At 36.7% G+C, this 19,006-nt stretch overlaps 2 protein-coding genes across 2 annotated transcripts in view; both read right to left on the reverse strand.

The window, feature by feature from the left end:
• LOC108548337 (orexin receptor type 2) overlaps positions 1-7,671 on the reverse strand; it is a 19,889-nt gene extending 12,218 nt beyond the window's left edge. The window contains exon 1 of the mRNA XM_017901210.1: positions 7,216-7,671. Coding sequence (XP_017756699.1) covers positions 7,216-7,671 — 456 coding nt within the window. The remainder of the gene's footprint in view (positions 1-7,215) is intronic.
• Positions 7,672-13,941: 6,270 nt separating this feature from the next.
• Positions 13,942-18,708, reverse strand: LOC108547865 (protein croquemort). The gene is made up of 9 exons (XM_017900570.1): positions 18,629-18,708; positions 15,823-15,958; positions 15,577-15,740; positions 15,367-15,508; positions 15,088-15,291; positions 14,799-15,010; positions 14,429-14,720; positions 14,281-14,354; positions 13,942-14,215 (listed from the first exon to the last, which is right to left on the reverse strand). Exons 2-9 carry the CDS (start codon positions 15,934-15,936, stop codon positions 13,942-13,944), a joined length of 1,476 nt encoding a protein of 491 aa, XP_017756059.1. The 5' UTR covers positions 15,937-15,958; positions 18,629-18,708.
• Between the last annotated feature and the right edge of the window lie 298 nt (positions 18,709-19,006).

Genomic DNA, 19,006 nt, shown 5'->3' on the forward strand with positions numbered 1-19,006 from the left:
TGCGCCACTAGGGCGCATGTCGGGTCTCGATGCGTAGCCACCTCCACGTGGTGAGACCTGGTAATTGGTATCGTTTTTCAAAGAATAATTTTTGGAAAACGATACCAAGCTAAGAGCTACGCACAAAGTTTAAGATACTCCCTATCTCTTGTAAATTTTCAATGTTCCCTTTGAACTTTGAAAATAGGGAGTGGACAATATCTATTGAAGTAATATGTACATTAAGGTGAATAAGGCAAGTATTATAAGGTAAGTATTGTAAGGTAAATATCGTAAGGTAAGTATTGTAAGGTAAGTATACTGTAAAAATTTATCTTTAAGCTCGGAACAAATGAAATAATTAAAATCTCCTGCCAAATTTCCTGTCATTTTGAGCTCCTGTCATGTTATATTCTCCTGATACAAAATCGCGAAATTGGCCAAAAGTTATTCGCCGAGATAGCAGAAGTATTATCAATTCAATTCTTGGAAATTTCCTAGAATCGGTCGACGACCGACCTCCTGTCATGTTATGTTATCCTGATACAAAGTCGTGAAATTGACCAAAAGTTTTTCACCGAGGTCGCAGAAACATTGTCCACGGAATTCTTGGAAATGACGTCATTTCTTGGAATCGGTCAACGAACGACTTCCTGTCATGTTCTGTTATCCTGGTACAAAGTCGCGAAATTGGCCAAAAAATTTTTGCCGAGGCCGCAAAGGCATTGTCCACGGAATTCTTGGAAATGACGTCATTTCTTGAAATCGGTCGACGAACGACCTCCTGTCATGTTATATTCTCCTGATACAAAGTGGCGAAATCGGTCAAAAGTTTTTCGCCGAGGCCGCAAAAGTATTGTCCACAGATGTTGCAAAAGTATTGACTACCGAAGCGGTAAAAGTATTGTCCACGATGGCGGCAAAAGTATTGTCCAGGCGCGGCAAAAGTATTGTCCAGGCGCGGCAAAAGTATTGTCCAAAAACAGCAAAAGTATTGTCCAGTGGCGGTAAAAGTGTTGTCCAGCGGCGGCAAAAGTATTGTCCAGTGGCGGCAAAATTATTGCCCGTGTAGACTGCAAAAGTATTGTCTGAGAATTCTTGGAAATGTCGTCATTTCTTGGAACTGTCTCGACGAGCGATCTCCTGCCATATTATGTTCTCCTGATACAAAATCGCGAAATCGGCCAGAAATTTTTCGGCGAGGTTGCAAAAGTATTGTTCAATCAATTCCTGGAAATGACGTCATTTCTTGGAATTATGTCAGTGGGAAGAGCTCCTTGAATGTTATGTTCTCCTGATACAAAATCGCGAAATCGACCAGAAATATTTCGGCGAGGTTGCAAAAGTATTGTCCAATCAATTCCTGGAAATGACGTCATTTCTTGGAATTATGTCAGTGGGAAGAGCTCCTTTAACGTTATGTTCGCCTAATACAAAATCGCAAAATTGACAGATTTCATATCAATGTTGCGAAATTTGGAGACGCATGTTTCTTGAAAAAATATTGTAACGAATTATGTTTCTCCTTTTTTTTTCTTTTTCATTTTTTCGTACACTGTTATATATCGACTTTATTGCATTTGGTACCCGAATTACGCGTAACCACGGCACTATCGAGGCTAGAGAAGTGAGCAATGGTTCCGTGGCTGTAGAACCCTGTATACGCGTTACCCACGAATATTTTCTCAATTTAATCGAACTGAAAATTGCTTTTACAATTCTGTTCTATAGTTTCTTCTTCAGAAAAGCCTGCAAAATACGATACCGTGTAGAAAATTCATGTCAAATAAAGAACTTTCTGTAAAACCGTATGAATAGTGCGCTGAAAGTACGCGAGGCGGCTTATTTTTAAACATTGATGACCAATTATAATTATTCAAAAATACAAATATTTATAATTATGTACATTCATAAACTCGGGATAGTCTCGCCTAACTATTAAAAAAAGAATGAACTTCCTAACGTTCTTACTTTTTATGTAATACTTAATTTTAGTCAAAATTCGTGCGATCTTAGAAAAACTCATATTTTTCAGGAAAGTAAACTCTACACCAGTTACCCAGTGGATATTACAGATTAAAATTCGCGTCGAACAGTGCAATTATTTTGTCTCGAGACGTTGGCAAGAATTCAAATCGCGTGGAATATGAGTTGGAAAACTTGGCACTGCTTGATGCAAATTATCGCTCATTGTCGTAGAGGGAAATTATAGTTCGTTACGGCGTACAACTGTATCAATCAGAAAACGGATATTCAGCTTTCGTTACTCGACAACGTTTCGTGTAATGCGACAATTCGCATTGGATTTGTTTTCTCTCTAACGTATTCCGTACGATGCAACGACGATGTATTTACATATATACGTGGTAATGTTTGGGATGGACGCAGCTTTTTCCCATGGAACCGCAACGGAATCGCAAACGTTGAAAGAAGTGGAGCGGTTCTCGTTAGATATTCCCTCGTTTTAGCAAATGCAGCTGTTTCTTTTCGAAGATCGTTAAACATCTAAACGGCCACACTCTACGTGTAATCAAGTGCCACGGGAATCGTTTTAACGTTCCATCTAAAGCAACCACAATCTTATCTCAAATGCAAATACACGAATCTTCTGACCAACCAACTTCTGGAACTATCACTAAGAATCGAAAGCAATGAAAATATCTATCTTGATTATGACGTCCGAAAAATTGTATACTAATTAATTGTGATGCCTATACTTTTTCATATGTACCGTGATTATTCTTAACTGCTGATCCATAGATAGCTTGACTTTCTGTATCACACGCATATTTCTATTAGCCAGATGGTTAATAGCAGTTAATTGTTATTCTCAAAAAGATTTAAATTCCTACAGTTGACAAATTATTCACGACACGATAACATATTTTTCTCTGATAAGAAGATAAAAGGTTCAAATATCTTGAACCAGAGTAACGCAACATGGATATGAATCTTCGATTTAGTAGAACACGATAAAAAAACAAATCTGGGAATTACAGAAATATCGAAGATTTACAGTTATCGATGAAACGCGTTCGCATCGGGATAGCTTCTCCATTCGATGGAGGTTGACTAGTATTACGACCCTGTTGCTCTCAGTGCTATTTACTTCCACGATGAGAACCCTTTATCCGGTTTCCAATAGAGTCAACAAGGTACGATTATACGAACGATTAATTGCGCTGCTCGCCTTACAGGCATCTGTCTTTGTCATTGGACACTGCATGCGAGATAATGAAAAGGCATTCGCAGGAACACCCTAATAAGATTCAATAAGGTTCATCTAGCTAACAGCGTTACGGTCGCATTACAGGATTAAAAATTTCGTTAGAACGGACAATTTGCCGAAGTACTACGTATATCTCGTTGTAAACGTTCTATATCTTCTTCTCAAAGAAACTGAATGATCGCGAGGAGTAATACGAAGAAATTACGCGACGCAGAAGCAGCACAACGATAAACACGCACTCGCGGCATAACGAAACTTGGTAATCTTGTTATACCTACGTTACGCTACGGTCTCTTTACCCTCAACGTACTTCCGGTAAAAGTATTCACGAACACGTCCCTTGTGCCCGCGACTCGGCACGTGCTTCAGTCGTTTTTTCCGTCTCCACAACAGTCGCCGAGCTAGCTCGGTCTTTCTTCTCGTCGGAATTTCGCCTAGCGACCCGGTTTCACCTCGCGGTTTGCCGCGCTAATTTTTCACAAAAATAATGCTACCTCGGCCCTCGATGAATTTCCACGCAGTGAACTCGATTCGATGAACTCGATTCGATGAGCTCGCGACGGAAATAAATATCGCTCAGATCCAAGGTGGTGGAGCACAATTACGTAATTCGAACACAGGGCTGTTCAGCTTAACGGGCTAAATTTCTCGAACGAATCGAGAACCTGGTAATAAGTTATCGTGCAGCAGAAACAGTACGCGACAACACGTTGTAAGATAATGCGATTTGGTCGCCGGCTGAGAGCTACCTTGGTCGCGCGAGCATGTAGCTACATTCTAACGAGCCACAGGCGTAGCGTGCAGGTTTACACACGGACGTGAATACACTACGGCCATATGCACAGGACCGTGATAAACGAGCCAAACGATATTTCCTACGCAACTGTGCTCTCCGCTCTACGAGTGTAACGCTATCGTAATAATGGTCGATCGTGTTTTAACCGAATGTAGGATCGCATATGCTGCCAGTTGTGCCAGTTGATCCTAGCAAACCAAACACCGAATCGTGCATTCCCCGTTAAATGTCCTCCGATCGAGAAACTTCATTTGCAAACGTCGAACCGCGTTGCACAGATGCCACTGTTACAGCTAATGCAATATTAATGACGGCACCGAGATTCCACGTCAAAGGGGTAACCTTTCTTGTGCGCGTTCCGTTTTAACGAGCACGAGTGTGACTCCGTCGTTAACATTGTCGCAAAAGCGAAGATAATTATGCCAAACTATGTATCGTTCTGAGCATTCTCACGTGTCTCTTGTCGTACAGCAAACGCCGAAGTCTGAAACAATTTCCCGACATATAGGTTATGAAATAAATCGCGTAACGCAGTATTGAATACCGAGACAAAATAAACCGTTCGTCTTCTGTCATCTGTTCGTGGTATCGCGATGATGTGCTCGATTCGTTAACTCTCACTCCTTATCTGATTTTATTAGTTTCTACCTGGAAAGATGTTCGATTATTTCGAAGAATTAATTATTATCGTATATCATTTTCGATATTACATTCCCATTTCGATAGTGTTATCAAATATATTACTTCCGTATACGCTCTCGTTGCCTTAAATCGACAATCCGTGAAATTTATCATTCGTTGTATAATCCTCGGATTGTATTTTATCGATAGGAATTACGACAATCACGAAATTCCTTTATTCCACTATCGCACGGCCACCGCCCTTGGTGATGTTTATTCCACTCTGCTGGCTAGCAGACGCCACACGATGGCAGACCCCCCTCTAGGAGATCGCTTGTACCTCATTTCGGGTAACAAGCCAGACGTTCGCTTTTTCGCTTCTTTTGCAATACGCGACACGGTCATTCACGGCCATTCGGCGAGTTAACGTCCGATGAGATCCGGGAAATAATGGAAAATAGTGGGAATGATGCTGTTGCTTTTTGACTTATACGTTGCATCCATGTACCAGATTGCACGAAATGGATTATATAACAGGTGGGATTTACGAATGCCGATTGCAACGATTGAATTCTTGATCAGCGATCAATCAAAACGCATATTTCTTTTGGCAGCAGTTGCATGGACATGTGGCCAACGTCGATACCTCGCGCCGGAATTATGACTCTTTCGAATGTCGAGTTTCGCAGTGACGTTGTTCAGGAGAAAGAAATAGCACGACTAAGAGAAACTCATTTTTTTCTGAAAATTACGTTGTAAAACATGAGACAAGTGGTTAAAAAATTAATGAATTTTTACTTCCACGAACTTCTAACTCATTTATATGCAAATTTCTGGACATTTTTTGGCTAATCATTTACAATTCAAGCATGGTAACAGTATTAGAAATGCGAGGTTAATTGAAATTTGCTGTAGCTGCGGTAACGCGTATTCGCAGGCCAACCACGCGCAATGTTTAAATCTGTCCTCATCCGTTGATTATTCGGATTAGTTTCTAACTTCCATATGTTATATACTAACCCAATCTTTCATGCACCGCAGAAATCAAACTCACTCTAATCTTTTTACGAATATTAAATTGATAATATTTGCAATAATATTATACTATATCTCCTCATTACTTATGGAGGCGCCGGTGCAAAATTGGCAGCCAACAGCCTCGCGTTTACAAAAATTACGTACTAGGTATGTCTTGATTGGCCATACCCCGTCATGAGCACGGCATTTTAATACCGTGCCGACGCGCTATAAAAGTAGCGAGTGCCCTTTTTTTCTAGTGACAACAGCTCGCATAGGCCTTATGTTAAGCTTCGAGCGACACACTAAAAGCGAGAATCAGTACAACCATCAGGCCATCTGTTGTACTATCGGCGAACTAAAAATACCAATGTCCGCCTGTTACTGAAAAGACGCGATCGAAGAATAGAAACACGCAACGTGGATACAAATTGTGAATAAAAGTTACACATCAGCCGAACAACAAGAAACACGGTTATTTCGAACACGATATTGTCCATTGTGTATGAAAAGCAACCTCTAGTCACGCTCCATAAGACATTAATTGCAAAATTTCAATAACGACGTCGTCGATAATTTGATTTACGATCAAGCTTCCAATCATATCGTCGAGTCGAGAAAATTTCGAAGCGAATGCGATATCGGCTTTCCACCGGGGCGATATCGTTCGTTATTAGCTACGTTAAGGGATATTGTAATCGAGTTAATTAAAACTTGAATAAAGATATTTGTGTCCGTGGGGCGTGTTCTATTATTCGAAACTAGCTCGAAGTCGACGACGAACCAAAACGACCGTGCCGCGCGAACGATTCAATGATTAAAAAGGAAGCTCTAATCTTCGTTGAAAATTAAAGCGCCCGGCTTTGTCTTAACGCTGCGATTTTCGTGTGCCAACCAGTCGCCCTGTGTATTCGGGCACGCATAAAGAAAACATAGACGAAACAGGTTAGAATACGAAATTACGAATAACACGGTCAACTCGTGAATTTATTATCGTTTTGCTTTCACGTGGTTCAGCGGTGGATACTTTTATTCTATATGGCTCAAATTTTAGCAGAGAAGAAAACGAAAACGAGGCAATGAACATTTTCTAAGATTTACTCGACGGATAAATCCGAAAAATACCGGATGCTGTGAATCGTTGAATAGGAGGAGGAAAAGACCGAATCGCGCCGAAAGTGCATCCAATCGTGCAATTAAGATGGCTGCACACTGCACATTACTGCTTCGCCAACGTTAATCCCTCGTTGGCCCGAATTCGTGCGGAAGCTTTCTGATAAAGCTTCAGCACACCCGAAATAAATATCCAAGGAAAATTCAGTCGTTGATGAGAATTTAAATGCAGCAGGTAACGAACGATAACGTGGGTGGATTGTTTGTCCGTGTATTGGACGAACGTGAGCAAGACTCGTGATCCCTTGGGCACGTTCGGGAAAAAGAATATCGAGCTACGTGTGCGTAAAGTTTTAGGGTACATCATGTTCGACATTCACTGCCGACATTCACTTCTCTTTTTTTCATTTTAGGTCGCGTGAGTGGCGAATATCAATCAAAAGAAGAGCCAATGTCTTACCTGGAGATATGGCACAGCTTTGCACAGAGTCAAACCTAGGAACCAGGTTTCCGTGATGTCCCAAAGCACGGTGAAGGGAAGACAAAGTAACAGAACTAGGAAGTCAGCTACGGCTAAATTGACGATAAAATAATTCGTCACTGTTCTCATCGATTGATTCCTGTAAACCGCGATGCAGACCAGGGCATTCCCGATTAGTCCGACCACGAAAACGATGCTGTGCGACGCGATCAGTACCCAGTCCCAAAACTTGGGAAATATATAATTCATCATACGGTCCACGTACTCCTCGTTCGAAACGCAGTAAATATTGGTGCAATTTGTAGCGTTGTAGTCGGCCTCCGTTTCATCTGTGTAGTCCATCGACGCGTAGTCGTCTAAGTAATCGGTGGCGTTGACCAACGTGGATACCACCAATGCTAGCCACCCCAAGACCATTGCCTCGAGGGAATGCATGTTTTTTCTCTGCTATCAGGAATTCGTAGCACGGTTATCGAAATAAAGGAGAAGATCTCCTAAGAAGGTACAGCATACAACTTTTTCATGGACCTTTGCTACTGCTTTTCGCCTCCATTTCGTACCTTCTTGACGTTTTTGCAAGACGTTTCGCGTTCAAGATATAAAAAAAAGGGAGAAATAAACAGAGGGAAAGTTGTCGCTTCGGGTCGATCCACTTCGTTTTCTTTGCGGTGGGCGAGTGACGTTTACTTCCCTCCAATTTCCATGACATTAAAGGTAATTCTCTTCGTCCTTTTTCTTTCCCTTCTCCATCGGCGTCATTCGATAACACAAGTGTCTGGAGTTCATTGATGCTGCACGTTCTATTCGATGGCCATCGTAGATCGGTCAAGTAAAGGGGTCTTTGTCGAAGAAGATTACCGAAGGGAACGTGCTTTCTTTTGTCTTCCCACTCCACCAAAAAGTTGACTTTAATGCACCGAAAACCACGGTTGAAGAAGAAAGTTTTGGGCGTCACGTGTCGTGATTTCCCAAGTGTCAGCTTGCTTAACGAACTTTTGACAAACGGTCGGAGAGATAGAAAATGATCGCAATTTCACTCTGGTCCAATTTTTCTTCCCCTATTTCGTCTCTTTTCTTCTACGTGATCTTCCTCGACCCGTCCTAGGCTGGATGATAAATCTGTTATCGAACCTATATTACGAAAAGTTTCTATTTCTTGCTTCGTTTTTTCTCGAAAGCGAAAATCGTCGTGAACGAGAAATGGAAAACCGAAAGCCAACTCGGTAGGGTACGTTTTACCTCGTTTCACCGGAAGTTTTGTCCCACGCTTTCCCCCTTTTTTTCTTCCACAGATTTTACCTCTAACATCTGACCTAACCCCGGAGAAAAAGTTCGGGAGCAAATTTAATTACGCGACCGCGATGAAATTGTCGGTGAAGTGGTAAAAGGAATTTTATCGTGAAAATTAATAATAGAAGCCATAACGTGGTCGTTTTGTTTATATCCGACTATTATATTATATTCGTTATAGCGACTTCGTGTAGCCTTTCGAACGTTTCCTTCGCGATCTCATCAAACGTGGTATCTTCGATTTCCGCTGGCCTCGTTCAATTTTCGAAACATCAACTTCGGCAAATCTATGTTCATCCGGTGTCTCGCGCGGTTGCACGGGAAAAGGATTTTCTGGACCGCGTTCGTTCACGAGAAAAACGAACACCGCAGCTAAGTTTAATAAAGCATTGTCCGGGATTTACAATTTAATTGAAATTTTAATTGTTGCGGGATAGAAGTTACTGCGATATTACGACGTAATGGCAGAGTTTATAACAACTATAGTCGCAAATGCAATTGCACAGCGTGTATTAATCGATTGTATCGTTATACCCTTCGAGAAATCATCACCCTTCGTTAATAAATTCCACCCTAAACAGCTTCAACGGACATCACTCCCACGTTTTCGGCTCGAATTCAATGGTATTCCATCCCTTCCCGCGAGCATCTTTGGATAACAGCCCTCGAGGCAAACGACGTTTAACGGGGAAAAAACCACTCGATTATCCTATTAATCTTTCGCGTTTTTCCAAGGTGTCTGCGCTGACAGTGACAACCGGCATGCCAATTAATCAGCAAAGTGTCAGAACCGTTCTTGCATCCACATCGCATGGACAATTTCGCGTTGTCGCCGTGGCGCCAGTGGGGTGAAAATCACGCGAATCGTCCACGATCGGATTGAATCAACTAGTCAGCCCCGTTCTCCTTCGATTTCCACCCCCACGGTGCGCGACATTATTACGTTCGTTCATCGCGACACATTACGATTCGAACATTATGTGGCCTATATGGAGCCCCGTGGGAAGATGATGGATATTCGAAATATTTTTAACCTGGCATCCGACACGACGTACCCGATTTCCGATTCGTTCCAGTGCGCTCGCCTGGAACGGAAATATCGTAAATCTGTCAGGTTCGCGACAGCCACCGCGACAACTGCCGAAGAAACATTAGATTCAATCCATCCGAAGGAAACTTTGATGCGTTTCTGTGTTGCTTATGGTGCAACGAGGTGCGAAGCAAAATTTCCGAGCAAAGTTGCCCGACTTCGTCTCAGAAACTGTTTAAATTTGAAAACGCTTTCTGCCGTCCCTGACAGGGGATGTTAACGGATCTGTTACGAAGAGATCGGTTCGCCACTAGTATCGCGTGCAGAACTGCCATTGAAAGCCTAAAGTGAATGAAGTCCGAGACGAAGGGTCGCTGAATTTTTCTCTTACATGGGATTAACTATTTATTACACGACGCTCGTCAAAATTCGCGAGAAATTCTCGAATAATATCTAAGCAATCTCGTTACAACTTATGCACCGTTTCTCCGCATGTTTACCACTCGCTTCAGGGTTCCATTCGATTCACGATCACTCCTTGCTTCTGCTTGCCACCCAAAACTATACTCGTCACTTTACCCGCGACATTGTGTCAGAATCGTAGCACGATCTTTCGCGCACCAGGTTTGTTTATCGGAAAATCGATGCTCGCGCGGGGAAATGCGTATTTATCGTTATATCGTGGCAAATGCAAATCGCCGGTGACGAGCGTTCTGCATATTCAAATGACCAATTTTCGTAACTATTCCACAACCGTTTAGAAATCCCGTATCGCCTGGTTATTAAATCGCTGTGAAACTTTGCGGAAGAATTTGTTACAGGGTTCGACCATCGAGCATGCTCCGGGAGGAAGCTCGATGTCCCGCGGCTGTGTTGCGACGACTAGCCAGGAGGAAGGGTCCTAGTTCGGGAAAGGGATGTGAACGCGACGACGGACTCTGCGAAACTGAGGTATGTACGTCGTTTTAACGAGCGCGTAGGTGCAGCAGTACTAGCCGAAGTCGGGACCGAGGGAAGATTCGTCTGGAAGATTTTCGATACCGCACCTGACGAGCAGCAAGTTTTGCTATTTCGTTGAACCACTTTGTAACTCGCAGTTACAGCGGAATAATTAACCCTTTGCACTCGACGACTTCTTCGTTACAGAAGAATAGCAATTCGAAGACTTTCTGTCATAGAGTCGACGATATTTTCAAAATGGTAAATGAGGAATCATATGCAAATTAAGAGGTAGAATTATTTTTCGTCGACATTCCACACGTCGTTAGGTAATTTTCAATTTGGTATATTAATTAACCTCCATCTTTAGAATCTGATTAAATGGTGACTGAGAGTCACCTCTCGGGTGCAAAGGGTTAAGAAAGGTAAGAGATGTAGCTCGTCGCGCGCAAACCCTTATCGTTACTCGTACTTGCTTAACACTAGATTTACGGAGCCCGTGAATTTGACGGAAGGGTTGCTGCAATTATACGATGGTAACAGATTTAGTTAACTTATATTAAGACTGTTAATATAATATATAATTGTTTTTAAATTAAACTAATCGTTAAAAAAAAAAGGCACGTGGTTTCCTTTACCTGTCAATTTGACAGGTGTCCTTAGAATTAGGTATACAGATAGCATCCGTAAAGCTAGTGTTAAGTAGATAGCGTTTGTAAGCGTACTCCCCTTTGATTAAACGAATAACATAGTTGTTCATCGCGTCTTGTTCTCCAGGTATTTCCACCCTTTTTCATCCCCTCTGCGAACACGTTAGACGTGTGTGTATTTTTGTCGATAAATTCTGCAAGCTGGAATTGAATTTCAATTACAGCTTTACGAGCACAGACGAGTTTACGAGACGATTGGAAATGGAAACGACCCTCAAAGGGAAAGATTCAACAGAGTTTCAACAGTTCATGCGGAAGCATAAGTCGTATGACACAAAAGCCAATAAAACCGAGATCGGGTATTTTTATTAAATCGTTAAATTACATTCGCGATAGATCGAAGATGGAGAGAGAGGATTAACGAGATATCCTGTACGGGATTTTACGTGTGTGTCGATCGATAAAAATTCTGAGCTCGCGCTCTGATAACTGACGTAACTGTTCTTATCGCTGTCTTACCGTCGATATCCCTCGAAATCCGTTGAAAATAAAAGATAGCCGGAAGAGTATTAAATTCCAGTAGAGAATTCCTTCCACTGACCGCGCGGATTAGGGTCTGCGTTTCCGCATCGGCGCTGGAAATTCAGGGGTGCCGAGATTCCGCCTGTGTACACGCTTTTGCTCGCTTGTTTGATCGCCTGCTCATTTATCATTTCTCCGTCCGATAAACCTTTTAAACTCTACCACTTCCTATCTCGCTGTCACGTTTATCTTCTCGCTGATTACTCGCAAGAAAGTTGCAAAGTATTTTGCTATGCGAATTTATCGGTATTATTCGGGATTGTTTTCAATTTTTATCTCTTATCGATTTTACAGATTTCTTCTTTTCGGTGACTTTATAACGGGCTCGAAAATTTCGAGTTTAAACAATTTTCAAATTTTATTTCGCCTTTTCAGTATTTAGTTTTACAGATTATTTCCCGTAAGTCGTTAACGAACACGAATCTGGTCGTTTAGCACCAAAGTGAACAATGGTTCTCACCTTACCTCGGCTGTTTGTTTTGCGATATTTCCTTGAATTTTAAAGCAAACGCGAAATGCTAAGGAATTCCTAGTTTTAACGAAATGCGTTCAGCGAATGCTTATTTTCTATGAAGGAGTATCGGTCGAACGATCTTATTTCCTTGGAAATAACGCCTCATTGTCGTTACGATTATACGTCCGAGGACGAAGTAAATACGAACGATCGATCGTCTCTTTTCTGCACCAGAGAGGTGACTATGACGTTTAGATCGCACATGACGTATAGAAAAATTGTGTGCGTTGTGATTAATGGGATAAAGGTAAACTGTCGTTGTTGAACTTGCGCCAGCTTTGCATAAACGTGTGACAAATTGTGAGTTTATGCATAAAAAATTGAAACTATTTTCAAGTTTATCGATGTGTTTTTCTTTCGAAACAATAATACATCGTTCGGTAGTAAAGAAAAAGAGATCCGGCAACGAGAAAAGAACATCCTCGGAAGAAGAATATTTTTATTTTTACACGCAACTAACGAAATCGATAAAACGTTCCGCTTTTTCAGATTCGGGAGTAACAGATCAAAATATGTTTTGCTTTAATTGGAACGTTTAGACGAACAAAGGATAATTCTGATAATTTAGGCATTACATAATACTGTTGTAAGTAATAAATATAAAAATAGGTCAGAGTACAATTAGAGTGGATCTTTTTAAAGGACTGTAAAATTCTTTTTACGAGAACCTTGAGGAACAGTAAATTTACGAGGTTTTAACTTCTGCTTTTGGCCCAAACCATCCTCATGTTTGGTTATTATCGTAGCGGACCATTTTACAAGACAATTCCATCATCATCTCTGGTAAATTTAATTTTTTATAGCTTTTTTTTGTTTTTTTTTTTTTTTAGAAGTTTAGTATCGTAATACAGAAAGAATATACCTTTTCGCTAAAAAAAGCTAAATAGTAGCAACATTTAGAAATTACATAGATCTTTACAAAAGACGAGTCAAATGGATAATAGGATAGTGTGATATGTAGAAAACATAATTAACTATCAACGATATGTCGTATAAAATTAAGTACCTTTATTTTCTAATAATTCTTATTGTACTTACAACAAAAGGAGTTTATCACAGCTGTAACAGTATTGTAACTGTTATAACTTCAACTACATGATGAACATCAACATGAATTGAATTTCACAAATACAAAACTAATACTCATTACTCTTTTATATACATATACATATAAAAGAATAATATATATATAAGTTTTATATATATATATATATATATGTATAATACACATACATACATACATACATACATACATACATACATACATATATATATGCTTCTATATAATTATATATAAACATATATACAATATGCTTTAAATCACTAAAAAAATACTATGTAAAGATTGAGAATAAAGTTCCACCCTGTGTACAGGAACGAAAATTTATATTCATGTTAAATTGCTATATATATATTAACTACTTCTAATACTTGTTCTTATTAAAGCAAGGAGGCACTTGGTTACCATCAAAGTAACATTTTAAAGCATTTATAAATTACTTGAACAATGCGTTAAGTTTATATTAATATGAACTTTTCACAATTATCTTGATGTTATCTCGCGTTATATCAATTTAGAAAACAAGATATGCAGTAAGACTTTACTATATCCATAAACCACAATAATTATTGCTTATCCAATGGTCATAGTGATTATATTTTGTTATATAGTCTAATAATAATCACATGGTTATAAATAGTCATCCATTAATATTGGCAACGTCATCATTATCAGTAAAACTTCGTGACAATAAAACTTGATTTTCTTCTCCTCTTAAATTATGTTTAATATATAAGAAGAATCCAATAGAGATAATTAAAATGCCAATAGCGGCAATACCATAGAAAGTTATGCTGCCCAAAGATTCCAGAATACTGATGAACTTAATTAACCGAGCATAATCATCAGTTAAATAAACTTCTTGAGTAAACCATAACATGGGTACAAATGTTGTTTTAATATTCTTAAACATGCTAAAAAAGATAATATATGTTTTATTTGTTACTTTTTATATTAAAAAAATAAAATGAAAATTTACCTCATAATACTGTCTTGTTTGACCAATAAATTTAATTGTAGCTGAGCACTCACATTTAACGGGACGCCTGTTTTCTGTAAAAATTGTTCTGTGTATAATATAATGTGATGTGATTATTGATAGTTAGTTATTAGTCTGAAATAATTACCGGTTCTAGGGATAACGAAATTTGGTGTTTTTCTTTATCAGGTTTCATTCCTTCAATATTGTTAGTATAACTTGGGTCTGCCAAATAAAAATGTGGTAAACTGATGAATGCTGGAGCACCCCACTTACATAATGAAATATTTAATGCTCCAGAGGGAATGCATTCTCCTTCACAATAACAATGACGTGATGGTACGTTCGTACCATTATCGAGTATCGTACTATCGCTAATATACCTAGCACCCCTTATTCCTTTATAACTAGTTGCATTATCATATGTTAGTGACATACTCCTATTAATATAATTGACAAAGATGACTCATGTATATCTATTTGATTTTTTGTATTCTTTATTAAAATATTACACTCACGTGCAAATATCAGATATAAAGAAAGTGATGGTCTTATTATCAGGCAATGGTGGCCATAAATCACCATTTGTTCCTCGTACTATTCCACATTCTCCAGGATAATAACTTACTCTGTCCTGAAAGTTCCATTCTTTCACTATTCCTAATTCCAATAAATTGGTTTTACCAGTTAACATATTAAATGTTCCATCATATGATGCAGAACCATTTCGCTGTAAATAATAAAATATTACATATAAATAATATTTAAGCTATTTCTCCACTTTAGTAAGATTAGTGTGAAATTTACCCCATAAAACCACCCAAATTTGGGAAATGGAATTTCAGTAACATTCATTTTTCGAGCAAGTTTTAGCATAAGATCATCATAACCTTCGAAAAGTAATTCATTAACAGTTTTGGTTATTATTAACTTTTGTCTTATTGCTTTCATCATTTTATCTACTACATCACGGAGAAAAGGATTTTTATATCTTAATGCATATGCAACACTCTGAAAATGTTAATACAAAAAATGTATGTAAGATAGAGTAGCACTTGAGATGTAATAGTATTAAGATATACATACAGCAGTCACAGGGTTTACATTAGTTACTTTATCTGTTAAAGGTCCTACTGATAGAGATTCATCAAAATGCCATATCCTTTTTCTTTGAAATGTTATGGTATCATTTTCATGCCATTTTTGTTCTACTTTATAATCAACTTCTCTGTTATAATAAAACATTGTTTACAATTTAATTAATAAAAATTAAAGTATTTAACATAAATTTGATACCTAAATACATAAGGGCCCATTTCTACAAAATTTGGTTTTGCACCATTAATTGATGTAAAATCTTCTTGATTAGTTAAATTAAACATGTATAATTTTAAATACATAGGAATAGGTGTTTCTTTCCAAAACATATAAGTTGTAGATTGAGGTGATAATGTTAATTGCTACAAAATAATATATAAAGTTTAAATATTGATTAGGACTGTGACGAAAATATTTTGTTAAAATTTGTATAAAAATGCTTACCTTACTTAAGATTGATGAATAGATTGTAGCCCAAAGAATTGCTACAACTAATCCAAAAACTGTCAACAGTACACCTACAGAAAAAATTATAGCAAGTTTTTTATAATTCTTCATCTTTTTATGTGACTGTTTTGATCTGAAACAGATAATATTTTTTGTTAAAATTTGTTCTTAAGTATTAATCATTTAATATAATTATACAGCGAATATTATTTGCTATCAGTATCACATAATTTTCAATTATTAAATTTTGTTTGAGAAATTATATACAATTGATTACGCGATTTTTATTAACAATATTGTAATATTGGTTTATCCAAATTTAAATACATACTCCATATTTTAAATACTTTTGAAGACATAAATCTGTACTTATACTACATAATGTCATGGTTAGTATGTCATACACTCTAAACAAAATTGTATTATCTCATAATTTTTCAAATAATTATAATGTAATATTAGAAAGAACAATAATGTTTACACTGCAGTAAGAAACATTTTATATAATATTTTTGCTGCAATATGTAGTTACTAAGAATAGTTTAGTTAAACAATAAAACAAAGACGGTCAATGCAGTCATTTACGAATAGTAAATATTACAACACCTGCGCATAATGTATTTTAGAACGTAAGCGCGAAAATTCGAAAATTGATTACCTCAATATTTTATTGTACATCCTTTCTCTTATGAGGTCTTCTTATAAACTTTTATTAAATGAATTATTAACTTTTACATTCCTGATTTAAAAATTTCAAAATATATCGTTCGATCAATGTATACAATATTATTATTGGAATGATTTGACGTATTATTTTTTTGTACATAAAAATATGTATGTATATAAATGTTATGATTCATCTATTGAAATGACTTCAAAATTACACGTTCAAATATTTAAATGTAAATTGATCCATTAAAATTCACTTTAAAAAATATTGTTGCGCTTTCGATTAATATGCATAATTATGTATGTATAATAAGATAAAGTAGTGATTTAATAGAAAATGATGAATTCGCGATGAGTCACATACGAATGTATCATTCTTATAATTTTTATAATTTTTTCCAATTGAACCTGTGTATTTATATCGTAAACTATATCATGAGATTGTATAAAAATCTGGCAACTAAAAATTAAGTTTGTTAAGAATTTTTAAAGACAATTTTATACACATTAACTTATTTTCATTTTTCGTGTTATTTACTCTATTTATCTACATAATGTCTTTCTTTCTTGTTCATCTAATCAGTTCCTTTATTTTTAATGATAATAAATACAACAATAGCAGGGATTATTATCGTCGCAGATTCTTATTTATCTTTAATTTTAGATTACGAAAGATAATTAAATATTTATGTACAATGAGTCCTTGTTGATTTTATCATGAATATATTTTATAAAATTGTACTTATGCAAATGTATGCAATTATCTAATCAGGTTCGTTAAATACTGCAGACAAAATTTGCGGTTATTTAGTAATGTAAAGTTTAATAAAAATGCTACATAAGTTTATACATTCTTCAAGATAAGAAAGAATGAGAAGAAATTCAATAAATTTTGTATCGTCTTTAAACATCTTTCCATTTTTAATTATTTAGGGAATGGGAAATAATAATATAACAATTTTTTTAATAAAACTATTAGACGGGATATGATTCGAAGGAGCGAAAAAAATTAAAGACCTAAGTTCCCAGAGCAAAAGATTATTATCGGATATCGAACAAAGTTCAACTTCGTCAAACGTCCAAGGTTAATTAATCTGTAATAATTAATTTGTAAGCAAAATAAAGATAAAAATATATGATGAACATTGTATACAAAACGAAATCGTTTACTATATTTACATTCATGATTTAAAAATTTCAAAATATATCGTTCGATCAATGTATACAATATTATTATTGGAATGATTTGACGTATTATTTTTTTGTACATAAAAATATGTATGTATATAAATGTTATGATTCATCTATTGAAATGACTTCAAAATTACACGTTCAAATATTTAAATGTAAATTGATCCATTAAAATTCACTTTAAAAAATATTGTTGCGCTTTCGATTAATATGCATAATTATGTATGTATAATAAGATAAAGTAGTGATTTAATAGAAAATGATGAATTCGCGATGAGTCACATACGAATGTATCATTCTTATAATTTTTATAATTTCTTCCAATTGAACCTGTGTATTTATATCGTAAACTATATCATGAGATTGTATAGAAATCTGGCAACTAAAAATTAAGTTTGTTTGGTTAAATAATAAATAAGGTGATTTAATCGATTATTTTAAGTAATCTAATTAAGCATAAGTATATACGTAATACCTTGCCGAAATTGCATTGGAACGAAATAAATCTGTTTAAAAATATGTGTAGAAGCAGTGGTGAAAGTTGAAAAAATCAACACGAATCATATGTGTGTGCGTATGGGAATCTTTAAAAGTAAAAAGAAAGTGCATGCTGTCGAGAAAACAGGAAAGTCAATGACACTTAAATAACACTTTCTTTACGCGTATTATTAATCATTATTACATTTTAACTTATATAACTTAATATATACAGTCCTATATTAATTTCGTGGGTGATATTTCAATTGCAAGAAGATATGATTAAAACCGATTAAGTGTACGGCATTGACTAGTTAATTGTATTAAAAAATATTAAGATTACACTACAAATACAAGTGAAATCCTAATTGATCAAAATTAATACTATAAATTCAATTATACGATTTTAATTATAAATCTACTTGTTGAATTTTAAATGATTTTCAGTAGAACATAATCCTCTTACCGCTGTTAAATATTACTACTGGTCATAGACCGCCACGTTATTAAGATGCACTGGGACAGAATGTTACGTCCAATGGTAAAGAGAGATTACACGCTACTGGCCTGCGCAAACCTTCGGTCGACCATTTCGCGATTCGTTACAGCAAAGCTGACAGAGAAATTACTGAAAGAGTAGGGATTATTTAGTAGCAAAGCAAGTCATCGTTAATGTATTCCCTCTCTTCCAGTTTGGTTCATCAGTTTCGACCAATCAACAATTTATTGGTCATAATTTTCATGGTCACGATTTCAATTCATGTATCAAAAGAAATCACTTTATTTCGAATTATATTGTATAAATTATACCTTTCGAAAGTATTGATGAAAGTAAGGGAATATT

The sequence above is a fragment of the Eufriesea mexicana genome, unplaced genomic scaffold (genome assembly GCF_001483705.2).
Source record: "Eufriesea mexicana isolate 0111107269 unplaced genomic scaffold, ASM148370v2 scaffold474474835, whole genome shotgun sequence".
NCBI classification, from domain to species: Eukaryota; Metazoa; Arthropoda; class Insecta; order Hymenoptera; family Apidae; genus Eufriesea; species Eufriesea mexicana.

Excerpts from the sequence above, each read along its gene's own strand:
- LOC108547865 (XM_017900570.1), bottom strand. The coding sequence starts at position 15,936 with ATGAAGAATTATAAAAAACTTGCTATAATTTTTTCTGTAGGTGTACTG. Across the intron at positions 15,741-15,822 it reads ATTCATCAATCTTAAGTAAG|CAATTAACATTATCACCTCA; the intron begins GTAAGCATTTTT and ends ATTATTTTGTAG. Across the intron at positions 14,216-14,280 it reads AAACAAGACAGTATTATGAG|CATGTTTAAGAATATTAAAA; the intron begins GTAAATTTTCAT and ends TATCTTTTTTAG.